At 40.5% G+C, this 22,333-nt stretch overlaps 2 protein-coding genes across 3 annotated transcripts; both read right to left on the reverse strand.

Annotated features, from left to right (window-relative positions):
• Positions 1-1,468: 1,468 nt before the first annotated feature.
• On the reverse strand, positions 1,469-17,015 carry LOC101166486 (NADPH--cytochrome P450 reductase). Of its 2 annotated transcripts, XM_023961388.1 has the most exons (16): positions 16,897-17,015; positions 14,616-14,778; positions 10,354-10,402; positions 9,914-10,042; positions 9,503-9,655; positions 8,508-8,632; positions 6,521-6,610; positions 6,278-6,376; positions 5,850-5,966; positions 5,646-5,764; positions 5,121-5,302; positions 4,872-5,021; positions 4,534-4,795; positions 3,931-4,076; positions 3,553-3,638; positions 1,469-2,762 (listed from the first exon to the last, which is right to left on the reverse strand). In XM_023961388.1, the coding sequence occupies exons 2-16, from the start codon at positions 14,774-14,776 to the stop codon at positions 2,618-2,620; spliced, it is 2,013 nt and encodes a 670-aa protein (XP_023817156.1). In that variant the 5' UTR covers positions 14,777-14,778; positions 16,897-17,015; the 3' UTR covers positions 1,469-2,617. The 2 variants fall into 2 exon arrangements, with proteins under 2 accessions (XP_023817156.1, XP_023817157.1); XM_023961389.1 differs by lacking the exons at positions 14,616-14,778; positions 16,897-17,015 and adding an exon at positions 13,136-13,479.
• Positions 17,016-18,219: 1,204 nt separating this feature from the next.
• Positions 18,220-22,059, reverse strand: LOC101173961 (transmembrane protein 120A). Its single transcript, XM_011482795.3, has 12 exons — positions 21,858-22,059; positions 21,529-21,647; positions 21,255-21,365; positions 21,075-21,134; positions 20,776-20,871; positions 20,581-20,670; positions 20,405-20,470; positions 19,716-19,777; positions 19,547-19,639; positions 19,326-19,390; positions 19,060-19,128; positions 18,220-18,817 (listed from the first exon to the last, which is right to left on the reverse strand). Exons 1-12 carry the CDS (start codon positions 21,924-21,926, stop codon positions 18,704-18,706), a joined length of 1,014 nt encoding a protein of 337 aa, XP_011481097.1. The 5' UTR covers positions 21,927-22,059; the 3' UTR covers positions 18,220-18,703.
• Between the last annotated feature and the right edge of the window lie 274 nt (positions 22,060-22,333).

Here is a 22,333-nt window from a genome sequence, read left to right on the forward strand (position 1 = left end):
ATGCATTTTGTTTAACCTATTTTTCAAAGAAAATGTATTTAAATGTGTTTTTTAATAAAATTCTAGCGTTTCAGCATTAGTCTCGCCCTGGTTTTAAACTCCTTTATTGGTTTTACGCTTTTCGTTCATTTTCTTTTTCTTTTTACAATTTTTTAATGCATTTTTTATGCTTTTTATTTTTCTGTTTATATCTCTACGATGCTAAATTTAATTTAATGCTTTTATTCTGCTCTCCATGTGTACAGCACTTTGGGTCTCATTGGCTGGAAGATGCTTTATAAATAAATAACTGAAAAGAATGAAATTAAAATGTCAACGTTTTTATCTTTAGATTACAGAAGAAAAAATAAAGTAGTGAGGATTGTGTCCGAATCGCTTTCAAAATCCAGGGCACTACACAGTAGTTAGGGATTAGGGTGGGAATTCGGACACAGCCTCAGCGATTATCACGCTTTCCTCTCAATATGGGAAAATAAAATAAAAATTCGAGCCATTTTCACGAATTTTCATGCACATGCCGCTAGCTGAAGTCTTCAACCACCTCTGTAGTTTTGTCGACCTTTGACCTCAGGAAGAGGCCGCCATCCTGAATTAAAAAAAAGAAGCACTTCTAATATCAGATAGAAATGAAAACTTGTCCTAGGAATTTTCATCAATCATTTAATTTAACACCTCCAATACTCTACCCATCATTAAAAAGCAGTTATGGAAGAAAGGTTACAATTATAAGCTGTAGATTTTAAACAGCGTGCGTGAGGCGAGCTCACAAAAGTGGCGTTCTCCTATTACACATTTTCTAACAGAATAATATGAAAATTGAATGTATGCATCCATGGCTAGAACTGAACACATTAATATATGTCGTATATTGGATACAAACATAATAGGAATGTGGACGTGGTTAGCAATAAAAACGTGTTACTAAGAAAATGCAAAAGTTTACTTTTGCTGATTCATCTAAAACCGACACCGATTTGTTCGTTATTCCCAGATGACCAAAACATAAAATGGTTGCTATGGAGAAAAAAAAGGATTTTCTATCAACTTATGTTGTAGCTCAAGTTACCAGTGGTAGAATCTTTATGTGTTTTTCTGAGTCAGTTGATGATGCTGATCTCTCACGAGGAGCTCATGCAGCGCATACAACGCTGCTTGCGGCTTTATTTATTTTTTATGATTTCCTTTGCAACGATAGAGTAATTTTACTTTTTTGGGGAAAAGGTAACCTAAAAGTAATCCAGGACTCATGCGTTTCAATTTTGAAAGATGATTTTCGAACAAACAACCTGTAATTTATGTCAGTTCTGAAGTATTTTGCATAACACTAATGTTTCCACATCTGCATATTCTTCTCCTGACCAATTAATGAACCAAAGTCACATTTCTTGCCAATGACAAAAACATTCCACCTAAAAATATTTGAGTGAGAATATAAAAAAATGAAAACAAAGTGACACAAGACAGGAAAGAGTGTCTCAGAAGAAATTTAATTTTCTATGAAAATGTAAGCACGGAAGAGGAAAAAAAATGTTAGAAAGACAGAGAGAGAACCGTCATGGCTTTGATGCTAACTTCATACACAGGACAGTATAAAAAAAAGGCACCGGCTTCTCTTTAAACTCCAGACTGAGCCGATTAAGTGAAGATCTCGTCAGAATGGGGAGGAGCCAAGGTTAACAAATGACAGGAAATGGTGGGCGTCTCTTTCTACATGTGGTACAAAGACGCTTAACCTCTTTACTCGCCTGCGGTCACATACAGAACATTTAGTCACACCTGGATGGAAGTCCAGCTCGTCACATGTGGACAATCATTCCAGGTTTGGTTGTTAAAAACAGGCCACTTGTGGGAAAGACACACACACATATATCTATCTATATATCTATAGATATACAGATATCTATAGATATCTATATCTATATATATATATATATATATATTCTCGTGTTTTTATATTTTATTTAAATGAATACTGGGTCTGCCTTGTTTACAGTCCGCCTCTAAAGTTATTGTGATGAGTTAGAACAGAACGGAGGCTATACATTAAAGACAAACTCCCATGTCAAAGTATAAAGGTAAACATAATTGTACCTATGACGCTGTTTGTTACAAACATTTTCCTCACAAAAAGGTTTAAAATATTTTACATATTTAAAGTGCTTTTATGAGCACTGAGAGATCGGCTAAAAGAGAAGATTTTGAATCAGCACCCTTCCACAGTTCTGTTCTAGACCTAACAGGAACACACTCAACACCGTCCCGCCTGGAGGCATCACTTCTGCAGGCGTCGCGAGAGGCGGGATTTCTTAAGACATAGCGGCCCCTGGATTCCTACTTCATACATCCAGGTTTCGAAAAATGGACTTCTAATGATTGTTTTTGTTAGAGTTTCCTAAAGTGGAAAACCGTTTGCTGGCCTTAAACATGGAGGTCCAGAAGTAAGTAAGGGTTTGACTCCTCCTCTACCTCCAAGTCCTCTCTAGACAGGGGTGACTATGAGGAAGAGTTGATATGTTTTTGTTTTAATATTCAATCCCGAATATGACAATTTGTAAAAACAGAAACCTTTTTAAACAACCACATTAGCGGTAAAGAGTGATGCTGGTTCGAAAACTCTTTAACTCCACACGTCCTGCGAGTAGCGTCCCTTGGTCATCAGTTTCTTGATATAGTCTGTGGCCTGGGTGCGTGTCATGCCTTCCAACTCCTCTGCAATCTCATATAAAGCCGTCTGTACATCTTTAGCCATGTTTCTTGCATCCCTGAGCAAGAAAACAAAAAACAAGCAGGTGAGAGGTCAACTTCAAACACTGCATCCCAGCAGGGGGCACCAAATCACAAACATCCAATTCCTTGATCAGAAATTTCTCAAAGTCTAGCTCCGATCATCTTTTGATTCGTTATAAAAACGTTCCCAGTGGTCTTAATTATGATTATGCGGTTTTCAGCAAAAAAAACTGTGTTGTTTTCAAGGACATAGTTTCTGCAGAGCAGCAGTTCTCACATACACACACCACTACACACCAACAAATACAACGCACACAGCCATTTACAGGGTTCTAAGTATATTCATACATAAAGGACTTCTCTCACACGGCGCACCAACTTAAATTAACTGAGCTTAAATTTTTTTAGTCTATCAGAAAGTCGCCACCAGCACACTTTAAACACACGATTTTATCAGAATAGGTTTTAAACCCTTCAACACCAGAGCTTTAGTGATGACTTTTTTTGGACTACCAGGAATCTTTGAGTGTTTACTCTACGCAACAACAACAATCCAATGGATGCAGATGCAGAGAGAAGCGGCTTTGCACTGATGTGCAACACTTGTGTTTTTTTTCTCCACATCAGAATCCGGTGAATTTAGGGTAACTACGTGAACGGTTAAAGAGTTATTGTAGTTCAAAGAGCGTGTGCTATTCAGGTGTCGACGGCGACAACTCCATTGTTAAAAGGTTAAAGTAAACTGGAGTTTCGGCGTATTTGGGAGCCTCTTGAAGAGCAGAACCTTCCGTTGTTTCTCAGAACGAGCAGGTGAAATGCCGTTACCCGCAGACGTAGAGATGAGCGTTGTCCGTGTGAATCAGTTTCCAAACGTGTTCCTTATTTTTCTTCAGGAGATGCTGCACGTACACCTTGTTTTGGAAGACAGAAAAACAACTTAGTTGAGTTTATAAGACATCCATGTTTATGGATACACAGCAAGGAAATACTACATCTATTTTAAATCTGCTTTGTAATCGTAGTTTATTAAAATAAACTAGTTAATAACACGGTGAAACGGAACATTTTATGGCACTGAAAGTTAAACTAGCAAAGTTATGAAACAAGTGCTTGAAGATGTCCAACCAGGCAGCGGAGCCCCCTTGACCCAGTTCATGAAGGCTTCACCTCAGACACACCTGGAGCAGACAGGTGCAGCCTCACCTTGTGATCCTGGTCTCTGGAGAAGGCAACGTTCAGCTGAGTTAAAACGCCGCTCTTTTCCGCGTCCTCCAGCTCCTCCTGGTAAATGTAGTCCTCGTTCTTGTGTCTGCAGCCGAAATACAACACCGTCTCCCCGACCTCTTTACCTGTGTGTGTGGGGGAGGAGCCACAACAAGAAACAAACAAGCGTGGGTTAAGGAGGGAGCCTTCTCCACACACACGGTTCAGACACAAGCAAAGGGGGAGGAAATGGTGAGGGCATCATCACCCCGATGAGCAGAAAATGTCTTTAAACCCGTTTGGTGAAAAAGCAGCGTTTGTGTCAGACTAAAATTAACCTAAAAGGGAAATTAAACTTTAACCTAACAAAAACAAATGATTAATCATAACTAATAAGGCAAATCAAGCTAATATACGTCTGTCACCACAGTCTATTGGAGCTATCATTTGCCTACAAATGCAACCTGAAGTTAGCAGTTCTTTCAGTTTTTAAAAACAAAATCCTGTTCCAGAGTCTCTGCATCCTCCTCCCGTCAGCTCAGAACTCCCCCCACAGATGTTTACTCTTTATATACAGATGTTTACTCCCCCCCCAAAGAGCACCTTGCTCTTTGAGCCAGCCTCTCTCCTGGATGAAGCCCATGAACGGAGCGATTCCTGTCCCCGGGCCGATCATGATGACGGGGTTCGTGGCTTTGAAAGGCAGGCGGAACTGGGACTTGCGGATGAACATGGGAACAGTCGATTTGTGACCGTTAACCAGTTTGTTCTTCAGCCAGTTTGTCGCCACTCCTTTGTTGACCCGCCCCGTCTTGGTGGAGTACTCCACCACCACGGCACAGATGTGGATGCTATTGGGGTGAACCTGCAGAGGAGACAAGTTAATAACAAGCTACACACTAAAAAACAAAAGTTAAAACACGGACGCTCGCAGTTCCTACTTTAGAAGAGGAAGCTATGGAATAGTAGCGAGCCTGGAGGCGAGGCAGCAGCTCACACAGATGATCAACCGGAGGCTTTAAAGAAGGCATGTCCTCCAGGATGGCCAGGATGTTCCTGCAGGAGTCCAACACCCACGTCTGGTAAAGAGCCTGCAGGCAGACAGAAGAGCAAATGTTTGCAAAATTAGCTATTGTAGCATCTAGGAATCAGAAGGAGAGTGCTGTATTTTGGGCAAACGTCTGAATTACCTTGCCCTCGGGGGAGGAAGAGGCCATCTTGCGCATATTTTCCTGGTCTTTGGGCTCGGAGGCGTACTGTGCCAGTTCGTAGAGGACGTTGGTGCGGGGAGGGTTCATGATGTCCAGGTAGTGTGTGAGGGCAGTACGGTAGGTGGTGGGACAGGGAAAAGGATGCTTTTTGTTGGACTCCTCTGCAAAACAAAGCAAAAAAATCTACTGAACATCTTAAACAGGATTTTTACTTTATAGCATTTTAAAGTCAGAATAAAACTAGAAATGAAAAAGAAGTGAAATGTATCAAAAACATGATTGTTTTAATAAATAAAATAACAGAAGTACATTGTCTATCATTAAAAAAACAAAAACAGCAGATGTGAGTCAATAATCTTTATATTATCATAATGTAATAACAATATCTGTTGTGCCAGAACTGGAGGCAGTTTATGGAAGAAGAGCTGACTGTGCAGGTTTGGATATCAAGGCCTTTACAACGAGTGCTGCAGGTCAAGGTGCTTTGTGCTGTGGCCTCCATACCATCAAGGTTGTTCAGGGAGATAACCACATCAAGGTCCACACCAAGGATCTCTCCCAGTCTGTTCACCAGTGCAGAGTCATTTGTGGGGAAGACAGCAACATGGTCTCCTGACTCGTACCTGAAATAAGGGAAAAGGACGACTTTAGACTCTGATTGTGAGATGTTCCTCTAGAGCTGCTTCACGTCTTTCACACAAGGCTCACCTGAGCTTGGAGCCTGTGATGTCTAGCTCCAGGTGCATAAGATGCCGATCCCCTGCTTTGTTGAGTCTGCGGTTGACGGTGACGGGAGCCAAGAAGGGGTTTTTAGCATCAAAAGGCCTGCAGGCAGAGAAACACGGAAATATTCATTCATGCTGCAGAAACTCATAAAGATCACAAAGACATTTCTCAGGCATAAAAAATGTTGATTTTCATGACTGAAGTATTGCTGATGTGTTTTCTGTGACACCTTTCAACAAGTCAACACAATCTGCAAAATTCAGGTCTTTCTGTCCACCAGGGGACAGACCGTTTCACCTCAGCCAGGTGACTTTTGGTCAACTTTAAAGTTGATAGTACATATGTAAGTCTAAAGACGAAGAATGACTGGGCAGAGAGCCCCTTGTATAAACATCTGCAACCACACTTACGGCTTTTGGACCTCAAAACTCTTCAGGCGGCCGATTTCTCCGGTGAACACTTTGTTCATGTTGACGTCGTTGTGGAGCTTCAGCTCATACTGCCGGATACTGAGGGGGGAAACGGATGTTTAAGAGATACGGCGAGCAAAACAGCTGACCAGAACATTCAGAAACACAACTTTAGGTATCAAAGAGGAGGTTAATCCACCAGGTACAACACAAGAGAGAACCTCAGATTATTCTCAATCGTACCTGAGTTCATCTGCTGAAGCCTCCACCCCAAAGTGCTCGCAGACGGCCGGCCAGAACTGCTCTCTCCACGAAACAAAGTCCTCCTCCAGGCTAAAAAACAAGATTACTATTTTAAAAAGAACTGACAACTAATGCACTGACACATTCTTGATTTGTTGAAATACAAAATTCAATTGAAATTTGATTTTTTTTTTAAATATCCTTTCTGAAGCCATCTTTACTTGGTTATTAAAATGTTTTAGTATAAAAGGTTTTTGCTGAAAATCAAAATATTCTGACATATAATAAAAAAAAAAAAAAAAATTTCTTCAAAATAAACCAAGACTTTAAAAGAAAACCAATCTATGAATTATTGCCAAGTTCCATGACCGGGGTTTGGGCCGCCGAGGCACCCGCCCTCGCCTGCCACCCAAACCACATTGCACCGGCCTCTTTTGAGGTCTCCAACGGGTGGTGGGCCTACTCAGATCCAGGAACAACAGTGCGGTTTCCGTCCTGGTCGTGGAACAGTGGACCAGCTCTACACCCTCTTTAGGGTGCTGGAGGGATTGTGGGAGTTTGCTCATCCAGTCCATATGTGTTTTGTGGATTTGAAGAAGGCGTTCGACCGCGTCCCCCGTGGTATCCTGTGGAGGGTGCTATAGGAGTATGGGGTCTGGGGAGCCTTACTGAGGGCTGCCCGGTCTCTGTATGACCAGAGTAGGAGTTTGGTTCGCATAGCTGGCAGTAAGTCAGACCTGTTCCCGGTGGACGTTGGACTCCGGCAGGGCTGCCCTTCATCACCGGTTCTGTTCATTGTTATTATGGACAGAATTTCTAGGTGTAGCCAGGGGCCGGAGGGGGTCTGGTTTGGGGACCACAGGGTTTCATCTCTGCTCTTTGCAGATGATGGTGTCCTTTTGGCTTCGTCGGGCCGGGACCTCCAGCGTGCATTGGGGAAGTTTGTGGCCGAGAGTGCAGCGGCTGGGATGAGCAACGCTAAATCTGAGGCCATGCTTCTCGACCGAAGAAAGGTAGTTTGCTATCTCTCGGTGGGTGGAGTGTCCCTGCCCCAGGTGGAGGAGTTTAAACATGTTGGGGTCTTGTTCACGAGTGAGGGGAGACCGGAGCGTGAAAGTGACAGGTGGATCGAAGCGGCGGCCGTAGTTTTGCGGTCGCTGTATCGGTCCGTTGTGGTGAAGAGAGAGCTGAGCCGAAAACCAAAGCTCTCAATGCAACGGTCGATCTTCGTTCCAATACTTACCTATGGCTCTGCGCTCTGGGTCATGACCGAAAGAACGAGGTTCGAATACAAGTACAATACAGAACCGCTTCTCCTCCACATCGAAAGTCTGGATGCCTCCTGGACGCCTCCCTGGGGAGGTGTTCCGGGCATGTCCCACTGGGTGGAGGCCCCAGGGAAGACCTAGGACACGCTGGAGAGACTACGCCTGTCGGCTGGCCTGGTAACGCCTCGGAGTCCCCAGGAGGAGCTGGAGGAAGTGGCCAGGGCGAGGGAAGTCTGGGCATCTCTGCTTAGACTGTTGACCCCGCGACCTGGTTCCGGATAAGCGGAGGAAGATGGATGGATGGATGGATGGAATTATTGCCTTATGCAGCTCTTGTTCGGCTTCGCCATGTTTTTCCCAAACTCGCAAATCAATCTCCTCAATACTAAATACTAAACTCATCCATAAAGAAATTAAATAGAGAAAATCTGTAAATGAGCATTATTATGGATTTGTTCCAGTAATTTAAGTGCCAGTTTTACTAAAAACCTACTGAAAAACATTTACTGGTACACAAATTAAAATAGTGGCAAAAAACAGAGAAATGAATCATTTTTGTACTGCTTTTCATTCTTCAGGTGGCCATAATAAATGCTTTTATTTTTCCACTTTAAAGAACAGCATCATCTTTTCTTTAGTGGTCCATCAACAAATGAGGTTCACGACATGTGTGACATTTTGTGAGGATCTACAATAGTCTTAGTTAGCAGGTGACTCACTTGCTGTCGTCGTCTCCCAAACCGAGATCAAAGATGCGTTTGGCTCCAAGCTCCTCCAGCCTTTTGTCCACGTATTTCCCCATCGCGTTGTAGTGTTCGTACGTTTTATTTCCCAGCGCAAACACCTGGAGAATAAAGGACAACATGAAGCAACACTGGTAGCTAATGTCCACACCAGGACACGTTGATGGTGATCATGATGATGATGACTCTGCCTTCCGTTTCATCTCAGCACTGTGATAAAACAGGGAAAGGAGGAGGCTTAATGTTGCTCCAGAGCTTAATTAGTGTGTTGCTGACATGGAAGATCCTATCGAACGCACAAACACAAACAGAGAGAGCCACTCTTGCAGCACACATGCAGCTTGAATGCGAACAGAAGTGACTCGTATCTCTGCAAGATTTAGAAGTCAGAATTACTTAAAAGGCGTCTTTGCAAATGCTGCATTCCTGTTGTTACAACTGTGTCTTTCACCTTAACACAAACTTAGACCGACCATTTTCCTTCTAATCGCTACAAGAAATGACAAAAAATTATCTAAACAAAAAAGAAAAACTCAAAAGACGCCACATGTTCAGAAATATTGTAACAAACGGGTTGCTGGAGCCTATCCCAGCTACTGTGAAGCAAAGGTGGGGGTAAAGCCCGGACAGGTAACCAGTCCATCCCAGGTCTTTACATACATTCACAACAATTTAGAGAGACCGATTAACCTATAAAGCACATTTTTGGATTGTGGGAGGAAACCTGAGCAGCCAGAGAAAACCAACGCGTGCAGAAAGGACCCAGCTGGGATTCAAACCACAGCCTTCTGGCTGTGAAGTGAAAGTGCTCACAACTTCCTGACCCTGCAGCCCTGGCTTTTAGATGTGAAAGCTGGGTTCTAGAACTTTAATTTTAATCTTAATATTCTGGTATTACATTGTTATGGATTTGGCTCTTTTTTTTTAAGGGTTACTTTAGCCTTATGGAGGGTCTGCAGGGAGAAACTCACAGTGTAGTTCAGTCCAGAGAGGTCTTCATCATCGTTCTCCTGCAGCCAGTCATAGAAGTCCTGGGCGTTATCCGTCGGGTCGCCTTCACCGTAAGTGGCCATACAAAAAATAGCCAGTGAGTTCTTGATCTCAGACATACGGGCCAGTTCCCCCTGCAACCAAAACCGTCGTTTTAACCACGTTCATGTCTGCAACCTTCCGTTTTCAATAAAAAGAGGCTCCATGCACTAGGAATGCAGAACTCCTCTGACAGTTCGCGCTGTGACAGACCGATTCTCCTTCTGCAGAAGTCTAGCAAAAAGTCTCATCTCCTGTGTGCTTCTTCACTTTATTGAGGAAAAAGTAAGAACCCTGACAGTACTACTTTACAACATGAAAGTGTTAGACATGGGCCCACTGGTCCACATTACCATGGTGTACTCCTCTGGATCAGCAGCCATTCCTTTCATGCCATAGCGCTGAGCATCTTTGGACAGCCTGTTGGCAAATTCCTCTGCTGTTCCCGTCTGGGAGCCGTAGAACACGATGATGTTCTTCCCCTGTCCACAAACATAAAGAACCTTCTTTACACTGTCCTGCTAAAGCACACGGCTACAGGCCAGACCACAGCTAACTTTTCCTGTACTTTTGCAAGTAAAAAAAAAATTAAAAAAAATACTGAAAATAGAGCCTAAAGGCGTTTATTTAAACTACCTGAAGAGAGTCAGGACTGGAACAGAAGTAATAAAATAATCTAGAAAATGTTTCTGAGATTCAGAGCTTTCTATCCAGTCTGCTGTAGCCAACAGGAAAAGGACATTTAGTGCTTAGGAGCTAAAAGTAGATGAAGCTGACAAACCAATTCACTTACAGTTTTCTTCATCTTCTCAATGAAACTCGTCTCTCGTTGTGAGACTTGTCTGTATGGGGAAAAAACAAAATAAAAAACAAAAAGCGTCTGTAAACATGCAGCTGAACGTTCCACATCAGTAATTATTTAAAAAAAAAAAAACACGTGGCACACAAATAAAGAAATATATACATTTGCAAAGTAGCTCTGACACAAGAAGGCCTTCATAAACGCTTCCTAGTCATGTATTCCAACAAAAAGAGGCAATACAATGCGCATTAAAAGGGAAGAAAAAAATGTATTTCTCCTCCTTGTAATCAACAAAGCCATTTTCTCCCCTCTCATAATGTACAAGACCAAAAACACAAGCTAACTAACACCAACAAATGTGGATTTCTTAGGTTAAACACATAGTATATTTATACATTAAAAAGAAACGTTTCCATTTGTGTTTTTGGAATAGATGTATTACCTTATTTCACAAATATATTTATGGATTTATCTTCCTTGATTTGTGGTTGAAGATCATTCCATAACCTGATGCCCTGTATTGAAACACAGCTCTCCTTAACTTTAGTTCTAAAGTAAGGTTTATTAAAAATTGATTGTACTCTTTTTTTTTTTTTCAAATTCAATTGGTATTTTATGAAAGGTAAACATTTATGATGAACATTCTACATTTATTTTAAAATACCATATATTTTACTGAATTGTAATATATTTACAGTAGTTTAAATAAATTAAGGAGTAGATTAGTCCCTTTAGTTACTTCCGGTGATTATTCTTATTTAATTCAGGAAACTAGAACACCTCCCCACATTTTAAACTATATTGCTTGAAAACTTCTGAACGGACAAAAACCAATCTCTTCCTTTATTGATTATTAATCAAACTCAGCAGGCTTTAGTTCTGATGTTTGAAAGCTGGACTTAGAAGACCTTTACTCTGCAAACATCAGGGTCCAGAAAACTCGGCTTCCCTCAAGTTCATTTAGGAAAAGACGGTTCTGCTTCCGTCTCGTGATCATTGCCAGAAAGAAGATTCCAGGTCAACATTTGAGTGTCAAACAGAATGAAGAAGAAGCGGAATCAAAGCCATCATTGGTGATAAATGAAAGGCAGCAGCATCAAACGTGAAGCAAACACCTGTGTGTCTCTTAACATCAACATAGGAGACACACACAAAAAAAACCAACATGTTAGAATTTCTGATGGACTTAAGAAAGAATAAAGCGTCAGAGAAGAGAGACAAATTTATTCATTTGAGCAGTGTATTTTGTTCATGTTTTCTTCTTCCATAAATGAAATCAAAATGAAACGTTAACAAGAAAAACAGAAAATAAATGCATTTATTTAAGTGGTTTCAAGCATTGAGTAGATTCCTAGGATGACACACTCTAGAAACTCCACGCTATTGTTAAAAAACAAAGTCAGGATTTGACACAAACAAAAAAAAAAGACTTAATTTATTTTAGCATTGTGCCCATATTAACTAAAAAGAAACCAATTTTTGGCTTTAATTAAAAAGACCCACAACGCCAGTTTCAGACCAATAGAACAAAAAACATGAATAGAGGAAAAGTTGTAACAAGGAATAAAAGACTTTTGACAAAAGGTCACTAATGATACATTTCTTAATGTCAAAAAACTGAATAGATCTGTGCGTCTTAAACAGCTACAGCAGCCATGTTTCAATATTTTGTCCAAAAGAGTTTATTATACCTTATAAAAACATAAACGTGCAGCTCAAATAAATCCATGGAGACATCAGTCGATGGGTCCTGCATCCTTTTCTTTCAATACATTCATTGAAAATGGCAAATATGGACAAATGGATAGTTTGATTTTTTAGGAGTTCACAGGTATTTGTGCTGATTTTTTGCACAGCTGATGTTTTAAAGCATCTACAGTCCTTTTTGTCGTCCCAAACAGTTTCAAACATTCAGGCCAACTCTAGTTGGTTTTAAGGCATAAGTATGCGTGTGAACACTATCTGTTTTGTGTACATGTCGACAGGTGGACATTTTTGCAACTAACAGGTGTGTTTATAACATTTGAGTGTGTGTGTGGACAGGCTCCGCCCTTTTTTTTTGTTTGTTTTTTTTTACATTTGAACCTTACCATAATGATTAACAACCAGTAAACTTGTTGCTTTATGCTGCTTCATGGTCTTATCCCCCTTCCCCTCCTATTATCACCCCCTACCCCCCCTCTCTCTAACGTCCCTCTCTCTTCTTCCCCTCTTTCCTTTTCCGTCCGGTCCAACACCAAAGATTTTTAGACATGTTTGAAATTAATAAAGTTTGGCCTCAATTACAAAAGGGGTTTATTCAGACATACCTTTGGTTTGTCTGAAGATTAATAACCCCTCTTGTTAAAGTAAAATATGTCCAACCCAAGAGGCCCTCAGCTCTCATCTGTCTGCCCAGCTGTTGGACAGGACAAGTTAAAAAAAAAAAAAAAAAAAAAAAAAAAAAAAAAAAAACATTCAGGCCAACTCCCCCCGTATTACTGCAAATTATTGGGTTGAGAGAAAACAATGATCTTTTGATTTTACGATGGTGTTTAAAGTCAAACAGAAATTCCATGTTTTTCTTACTAAACACATTTAACGTCCCTATCCCATTTAAATCCACTAAAACAAGTAACCATGATGACAAGAGCTCCGACTGCTGCAAGCAAAAACCACCGACAAGTCACTTACATTTAAACTTCAACTTCAGTAGTACAACCAGTTCCATGCAATCCCACATAAGCAGCTCTTAAAAAAAAGGGTTTTGTTGCCCTGGAGACACTTTACTAACCTCTCAGCAGCATCTCTCCTGTCCTCTGGCAGCGAGAAGACGCAGCCCATGACATGCAGCCCTGTAGCTCACAGCTTCCAGCGGCACTGTTGGCTAGGCCCGGCCTGAAGCCTTCACGCTCAAAATCAAAACCAGCCTCTCCGCAACCATAGCATGGAAAAGTAATTACAGTCCAGAGCTGCGAGTGGAGAGTCCCCAGATTTGAGAGCGTTCTGCGCCTCGGCGGCTCAGATGCAGAGGAAACTGTGTCCTTTTCCTGTTCTGCTCCCTAAAAGCTGCAGCATCGGCTCTCCGCACAGATCCCTGCCAGCCCCGTCACTGTCACTGAACACAATGGTGGGAAACTGACCTTCCCATGAAACAAAGTTGAGCTGCGAGCCCTGCCCGTTACTCACACAAACACACTGAAATGATCAGGAGCTGTACATGCAGTCCTCGGCTCCGCCCCCTTTTCCGCCGGGCTACCAAAGGTGCTAAAAACAAAAAAAAGTCTCCAGGATCCATCCTGAGGCTTTAGAGGACCGACAGGGAAAAGCAATGTTTGTTTTTTTTTGCTTTTCCTCCCCTTTTCACCCTAAAGTATCCCCTGCCCCCACCTCAATGGAGGATAGAGGGGAATGTCATTGCCATGGTAACCTCATTTGTCATAAAAGGATTGCATCTGTGACACGGCCCAATGGCAGACAGGCTTAGTCCAAACACAAAAAGAAACAGGAAGGAAAAAGAAAAGGAGTCGCAATAAAAGAAATGTTTCACTTTACACTTTTAAGAGAAAATAAAACCCAGACGCACTCTGGTATGGAATCCAGGAACCTTTAAACAGAAACAAAAAGCAAAAGGAAACATATGGAAAACCCCCCCCCCCCCCCCCCCCTTATACAGTTAGGTAATCATGTAATCATGGCCCCTTTAAGAGGAGGGGGAGCAGCTCGCCACTTTGATTGCTCTCTTCCTGCATCCCTTCTCTTTCCAGGAAAACCCATACTGCAGGGAACACTGTGGCAGATAGCTACCCCCCCCCCCCCCCCCCCCCCCCAGCCCCTACACAAAAAGTTACGTCAAAGCAGAACCTAGGATGAGAACAAAACAGCCATTTTTTCCCCCTGTAAGTGGACCTGATGAATACAACAGGGTCACAGGAAGAGGTTAGGAGATACTGAAGGCTGCTGCTGGTGAAACATTTACTGGAGTCTTAAGCTGTGCACTCTCACACACTTCTTGTTTCAAGGGCTTTACACTTCCACACAGAAGACAACAGCTTCCATTCCCACTCACAAGCCCTGATCCAGAAGTGAGGCAGCTGGAATTTAAAGACAAAAAGGTAGCAGCCGATTCTCAGCTGCTTCACTTCTGGAGTCTGTGGCTGGAACCCACAACACAACCAAAAGACACACAACACCACAACATCAAAAGAAACAGCTAACATGTAGTTAAAAACCACAAACAAAAGGCAGATTCCAGGAGAAAAAAAAAAACTCACGGTGTGTCGATCTTTTTAAACTCTGGGATGGGCTCTGGCTTCTTACGGGACATGAAATAATAAACGACAAGGCCAATGATGAGGGAAAAGAGGAAGAGGTCCAGGTTGCTGAAGAGCGGCTCTTCATCCCCAACGGGCTCGGTGTGGGTCTCTGGCTCCATCTCTGCAACAAAAGTTCAGTTTTAGACGCCAAAACTAGTTCTGGGGAGGCAGATATACGCTGGCAGCGTATCACATGTTTTGAGGCTTTTGTGCACTCATTCATGGACAACGCAACAACAATGAAGGTTTTTTGATGCAGCAGGAATTTCTTCTTGTTGGTGCGTGACACCAGCTCTGTTCATACTGAACTCCACCACAGGACACCGTGTTCTGGGATGTCAGGTTTCAGAAAATTCATCAATTCAGGTTTGTGCTAATCCTAATCCTTTGGCTTAATCTCAAGTAACCCTTGTGCTATCCTAGGCACTTTACCATTGGGAGTTGGGTCATCTAGACCCACTAGACAGTGCTCTGAACCTTTTTTCTTCAATGATTTGTGATCTTCACTGGTGTCCATGGATTACATGAAATCTTTCCCACCTTTATCCACCTTTGTCATGGTAGGGAGAACACGTCAATGTGAGGGTGGGGTCATCTAAGATAGCACAAGGGCTAGAGAGCATGACATGGCAGCTTTAGCTAACCAAACTTACTCATAGCAGACAGATGATTTACTGTCGAACTCCTTGAACCGTTGGATGCCTCATTGAGTGGGGAAAAAAAAAAGAGGAAGCCTCACAGGCTTCTTGTGTAAGAATTTCTTATGAAAACCAGTTTTATGCTCAATACGTAAAAAAAAAACCACATCAGATTTAATCCCAAAATAAAACTAATGACGACACCAGCTCCCTTTTTCTCAATTTACTACCACATGATTAGTTTCCTGTACAAAATTGTAGATAAGGACTGTTGTAATGAAGAGGCCCGTCTCATTTCACATATGCAAAAGACTTGTCAGCACTTGCTCTGTTCATACTGTAAAGCAGTTGACAATTCAAAGTCCAACATCTATTAATGTTCGGCCTCTTCTGATCAGTATCAGGATTAAGCTTGATTGCTAAAACTCTAAAGAACACATTTTAAATGGACATTGATTTGTTTTAGTTGGTTGAATGTTTTTATTTTGAGTTTTAGAAAGTTTTTAAAAGAATATGTCTTTTAGTGCACGGGTGTATTATCAAGCATTACAGATTTTAGCTAATCTCTTGTCTTTTTAATCCGTTATTAGCTGGGCCTCAATAATTGGAATGTTTTTTCACCTTTTTTGCTTATCCCAATTTAGCCTTCAGTAATAGTTTAAAAATCTAGTTATAGTGTAGCAAAAGTGTACAAATAGAAATGTTATCAGGAAATCAGCAGAGGTTATGATATTTAACAATATTTTGCCACAGAATATTAAGGAAATGACCAGACAAAAACTTAAAAATAATCTCCAACAGTCATTTTCTTCATATAAACAAAAACAGGTGATAAACTAAGCAGGTGAAATCCCATCAGGATTAATTAGCAAAATAAAGAAAACAACCTCTGGAGATCACACAGCTCTGCAGGCCTGAAATGAACTGTGTGGGAAAACTTGACCACCAGGAAAATAAAAAGTTATAACACATTAATAGTTGTAGTTGGCGTTTAGGAACACAAACTCAGCGTCTTAGCGCAAAGGTGAGCGCGAGACCACAGCTCCACATCATCATGACAATCCAGAAGCATCCGTTGGGATCATGACTGAACCCTAACACACCAGCGACAGCTCAGGTCACAGCCGTGAAGCTGCAACTCGAATGTTGCAGTGACAGCCACGAGTAAAATGATGTCACAAACTCCCACGTAAACTCAGCTCCAATATCCATTCATCTCCCAAAATATATTATTATTCACTTGAAGGGAGTTAGCTAGAACGGGCTACGGCTACATCCTGAAACAAGTGGAAAAAATGTACTCAGAAGGCGAATATAGACACATAATTTCTACAACTACAACACGTTTAACACTGTATTAATTCAAGGGTTAAACGTGAGAAATGAGAAATAACTTTGCATGATGTAAGTAGTTTGCGTAACACAAGAGAGAGCCAAACAAATCTTTCATTAGAAAAGCTCATCATGTTTCACGGGGATGGTGGTGCGTTCCGTCGGGTCGTTGTGAGAGTCTGATGACGCTGCAGCACAACCCCACAAACTGCCAAAACTGACACTTGGTTTTAAAATAGTCTAAAAGTGAAGTTAAGAGTAAGTCTTACCTGCACTTCTCCTCGTTTTCCAGACTCAGACTGCGCTCAATGCGGAAGGAAACTTTACGCCATGAAGGACCAAACCAACTCCACTCAGTCAGCGGGGGGAGGAGCCCAAGCGATTGGATAACCAAATAGACTCACTGAAGTCACGTAAGCGGTTTTTGAGAAGTTAGGACTTGACTTCAAGCAAATGTAATCAAGGTTATAACGCTAACTTCCTTGTAAACATGGCTTCTTAATATTAAACTCGATCTTCTTTTTTCCCCACATGGACCGGTCCGCCGTATCTCTGAGGACTTGAACTCACGTTATTGAACAACCGTCAAGGTGCAGCAGGCAAAGGGTCATGGTTATGTAACAAAGCTAGAAAAGCAGATTCATCAAATGTGCCTTGCTCAAGTTACACAGCGTTTATGCTCTCAGTGACAACGACACGTGGATGAGAGCCTGAAGGCCAGAAAACGCCAGGATTCAAAGAATTTTATACAGCAAAAACTATGTTTTTATGATTTATAGTACACTAAAATAGGAATAATTGGGGAGAAAATAGTAGCCTACAATACCTAGCTGCTCTTTAAGTCTATTTAAAAAAGACTAAATCTTTGAAAAATCATCACCCAAAAATATGATTAGATTTTTTCTGTCTCTAATTCTTAAAAAGCATGAATTGAATTTGTTTAATCAAAGTGTTGGAAATGAACCGGTAAATGTTTTTCAGCACTACTGTAACTATATCTACTATCATTTTCATTAAATCGATACGCTTAGGATACTTTGAAACACTTTTGTCGTTTTTTATATTAGTATGTCCAAAACATACTCGCATATTTCTGCTTCCATGTTTTTTTTTTATTTAGTTCCTTTTTCTACAGTTAGTACAGGGCTCTGTAAAGTAAAACTCACACAAGATACTTTTTCCTGTCAGAAAGCACAAAAATGTGAGATCACATTATCCACCCATCCATTTTCTTAACCTGGGGTCACAGGGTTGCCGGTACCTGTCCCGGCTGTTGCCGGGCGAAGGCGGGTTACACCCTAGACAAGTCACTAGTCTGTTGCAGAGCACACAATCACACCCACACACACTCATACATGCACACCTAGGAACATTTAGAGTTACCTATCAACCTATGAAGCATGTTTTTGGACTCCCTGGAGTGCCTGGAGAAACCCACGCATGCAGGGGAAGAACACACAAACTCCACACAGAAAGGTCCCAGCCGGGATTCAAACCAGGGCCTTCTCGCTGTGAGGCGAGAGCGCCAACTTACATTATTTTTAAAAAAAAATAACCACTGTTGTAATCTGAATTAATAACAAAACACTTCATTTTAGTTTGTCATTTGTTTTTTTTTAATTCAAAATGAAATTCTTGCTATCATAAACGTACAAAAATTCTGTAATCACTCAGTAAAGTCAACAAAAAAGTATTTATTATCAAACAGGTGAAGCAGCTTTATTTGTGCAGAACTGTCACAGAGGCATTTTAAAGTGGATTACGTTTTTTTTGCAGCATTGAAGAACATTACAAGACATTAGACATATTAGACATAATTAACAGTGGAAATAATTTCCCCTAAGCACTGAGGCCCCACATGTATGTTTTAAAGATCAAAGCTAAACTTTTTTATGATTTGTTATACTTTAAAAAATCATCTCTCTGTATATTAATCAATTGTAAAAAGGCTACTCTTAAAGGTAATCTCAGATGAATCTAGAATTATAGGCTACTATATGTTAAACATAATAACAAAGAACTTGACTCTAGGTTTTTTAACATGAACTGTTAGGAGAGCATAGATGAGAATTTTTATCACTGGCTCTTTGAGTTCTGATTTCTCTTCTTGGATTTGTGATGAACGACAGCAAGAGTGGTGAAGAAATTTCCCATAAAGAGAATCAGGAAGCAGAGACCACAGACCAGGACCTGTTGTCAAATGGAGCACAAATCAAAACATGACTGAGCAGAAAATCGGAGCTCAAAAGGATAGACTCTTTTCACAAAAACTAGGTATTTGCATGTGGTTGACATACTAAAAATGTAAATCTATTACATCATTTATTTATTTTATGAGAACAAGTTCAACAGACTTTTCAAAGGTGAGCTCAATCATGAGAGAACTAGGTACACATTTTTATAGGATGAGAAGAAATCTGTGAAGGACTGACCTGCCATTCTTTGCAGTCTGGGAGTCGAGCCATTCTGAACAGGGACAGGCCATTGAAAAGCTGCCAAAACTACAAGACAAAACCAAATGTTTGTTTCACTTCCCTAAAGAAAAAAACCCCACATTGTGTAAACTATGACTCAATTAAATCTAATGATGTCAGCACTTTAGTTACTCCTTATCTGGTTCAATCCATGACAAAGCATGGCTGATTAGTGCAAACGCAGTGGTCAGTAGTGACTTCTTGGGATTGCAGAGTGAACTTACATGACCGAAAAACAGGAAGGGCAAAAGAAATGTCAGTCCTTTCCACATCCAAGACTGGAAACCCTCTATTATTTAGAAGAAAAAAATGAAAAAGAGATTATCTGTTTTTGTAATAGTTTATTATATTATAAATTGTTTCATATTATTAAGAATTTAGCTTCCAGACAATTTTATTGTATTGTCTGCAGGCTGAGTCCTTGGTGCGCTTTGCCTTTCCTCACCTACAGTCAGATCCATGTTGTGTCTTTCTCCAAGTGTTCGTAGTCTGTACAGACATCCACTTTGATAATAACACTGCAGGCACTGTACGAAACCTGTGAAGACCACACGACAATCTTCAGGCATTGGAAAATAAAAAATAAAAAGATTACACAAACCCTTTGGACATACTTTGATACAAGCAGTAGGCTAGAAACTGGCCCCTGAACATCTTGTAGAGGTTCCCATCGGGCCTTAGGAGGTATAAACACAGCTTGAGTTAGTGGAGTCAAATGGGTTATTGCCATTGACTGTATGTGAGAACTGGACTTAGTAACTAACCCCTCACCCCTGGCATTCCAAACAGGAAGTGCCCGCTGGCTCCAAGACCTCAAAATCCTACAAACATCTACAAAAAAATAAACAGCTTTTACTCAGTCATTTATTTGTCAGAATAACCATTCTAGCGCTGATACCTTTTTTTTTATCATGTTCTTGATCATTTTTTTCATGATACATTTTCTGTAGAACAAGTTCTTCTAGTTACGGATGCCAACATAAAAGTAGGTGGTGCTGGCTCGCCCCCATGTCCCATGTTTAGAACGTTTCCATGACAGGTTTCATGTGGACTCCCAACAAGCTCACTCCAGGTTGGCGAGAGTAGTTACCATGGAAACATCGACTCAGACCAACTCGGATCAATCACGGACGACATCTGACTCCAACATTACGAAGTCCATATTGCAAAGAAATGGTAAATGAATTGACTTCATTCTGTTGAAGCCTGAAGTAAGTCATTTTCTATGGGTGACGTCACTCTCACTCAGTCCAGTTCTCAGATACAGTCAATGGTTTTTGCCCTATAATCTGATTGTGCTCACCATGTTAGCATCACACCAGACAAAAAGGCGGAGATGTAGTGATGGAAAACCCACCATCCTTTGATCCTAATGAAAGGAATCCTTTATTTTAAATGGAAGTTTACAACAAAAATATGTGAAAATACAGGAAAAAAAACTGTGACTGAGTTTAAAAGCGGAAAAATAATGATACCAACCTGGAGCCATTTGTGATGAGGATGCTTTCCCTGATAGTTAATGTACAGTAGAACCAAACCAGCAGAAAATTGAGGATTGCATCTAGAAATCTATAGCAGAAAACATTAATTTCACAATGAAAATATCAAGTATTTGTGTGGATAATTATAAATGACTTAAAAAAATGTGCTAGATGTACTTGGACAATACTGTACCTGTAGCTAACAAAACCATAGCATATAAAGGAGAGCAGCAGCAGGATGACAGTTAGGTACAGCTTAAACTTCTCATATTCGTCTTTGTAGGCAAACCTGATAAGAATTCAATTGTTATTTGTAAAAATGTTGGTTTATAAATAAAGAGATGGTTCAAGATCACTGAAAATGTGCTAATACATTCTAAATGTAATATTCTCGCTTAGCAAAATAACTGGTATGTATTGCATGTGATAAAATGCTAAATCAAAACATAGTTGAGATGGAAAATCATGTGTGCTTTCAGAGATGGAACTTACTTTGACTGTTTTGTGAAAAGAGTCACGTTGACATTTCCAAGAACCAAACTAAGGTACAACCTGGAAGATGAAATGATTCAGTAAATTTATTAGTGTTTTATTGTGTTTTTAATCTTTTGGAAGCCAAAAGATTTGACACTCAGCAAAGATAATGTAACCAGAAAATGATCGAGTCCTCACCCATTTTTCTTGGGAAGAAATGCCTCCATTTCATCAAAAGCATTTTGTCTGGTCTTAAGTTTGTCTTTGATTTCAGCCAATGTGTTTGCCTCTTCCTGTGAAAGCCTTTTCCTGCAACCAATGGCACAACAGAACATTAATCTAATGAGTGTGACTGAATCTGAGCTCAGATAGGTCTTTTCAGTTCATGAATATCAAATCCAATTGTAACCTTATGAACTGCTTTTATCAGCGCCTGCTGTCATAAATCTGTTTAAAGAGATCAGACCCTCACTTTTTTGTGCGACGAGACAACTCCTTGAGATTTTTACGCTGGCGGACAATAGATGAAGAACAGTTGTTCTGCAGTTTGGAGATTTCATCCAGTTTGTGCAAATATCTTCTGTGTGTATCCTGGAGCACAATGAAAATGAAAATATGAGAGGATTTTTAGTTTTACATTTCAGCTTACTCAAGGATATCTCACTGTAGTTTGTAAACCAAGATGTCAGACTTTTTTAGTTTAAAATAAAGTTAAAAAAAAGCTCCTATCATTCAACATCATGCATGAAATGTTTAATACAAATAACCTGATAGTGGCAGATTAGTATGATCAGTTCTTACCTGAAGTTGCTGATACTCTTCCTCTAGACGTTTCCACTCATTCACAACTTCTGCTAAATCTTCAGACATTTTGATTAGTCAAAGGAAAACTCACAAATTTGTAGAACAGTTAATTGTTTTTGCAGCATGACAGGGCTTGAAAAGCTATATTGAAGTATTGTCAGCATGCATATCATCTTTCTGTCGACAGTTTATTGCACAAAGTGAACTTTGTCCGTGGCTGTCATTTGCAGAATTCAAGGTGATTGTGGGTATTGTTATGCACGACATTTTAAAATTTTAAAGCCAATAGTGTTCAATTTGTTTCCATTTACTGTAAGTAACCCAACTGGATTTTTCCTTAGCTGCTTATTAAAAAGAATTTTAGATTTGTCAGTACATTGCAATAATTCTCACAGTTTAAGATAATTTAGGGAAAGCTAAATCTTTATTTAGTCAATTTGTGAGCTTGAAGTGAAAAACAATTTAAAATCAAA

The sequence above is a fragment of the Oryzias latipes genome, chromosome 13 (assembly GCF_002234675.1).
Source record: "Oryzias latipes chromosome 13, ASM223467v1".
In the NCBI taxonomy this organism is placed as follows: Eukaryota; Metazoa; Chordata; class Actinopteri; order Beloniformes; family Adrianichthyidae; genus Oryzias; species Oryzias latipes.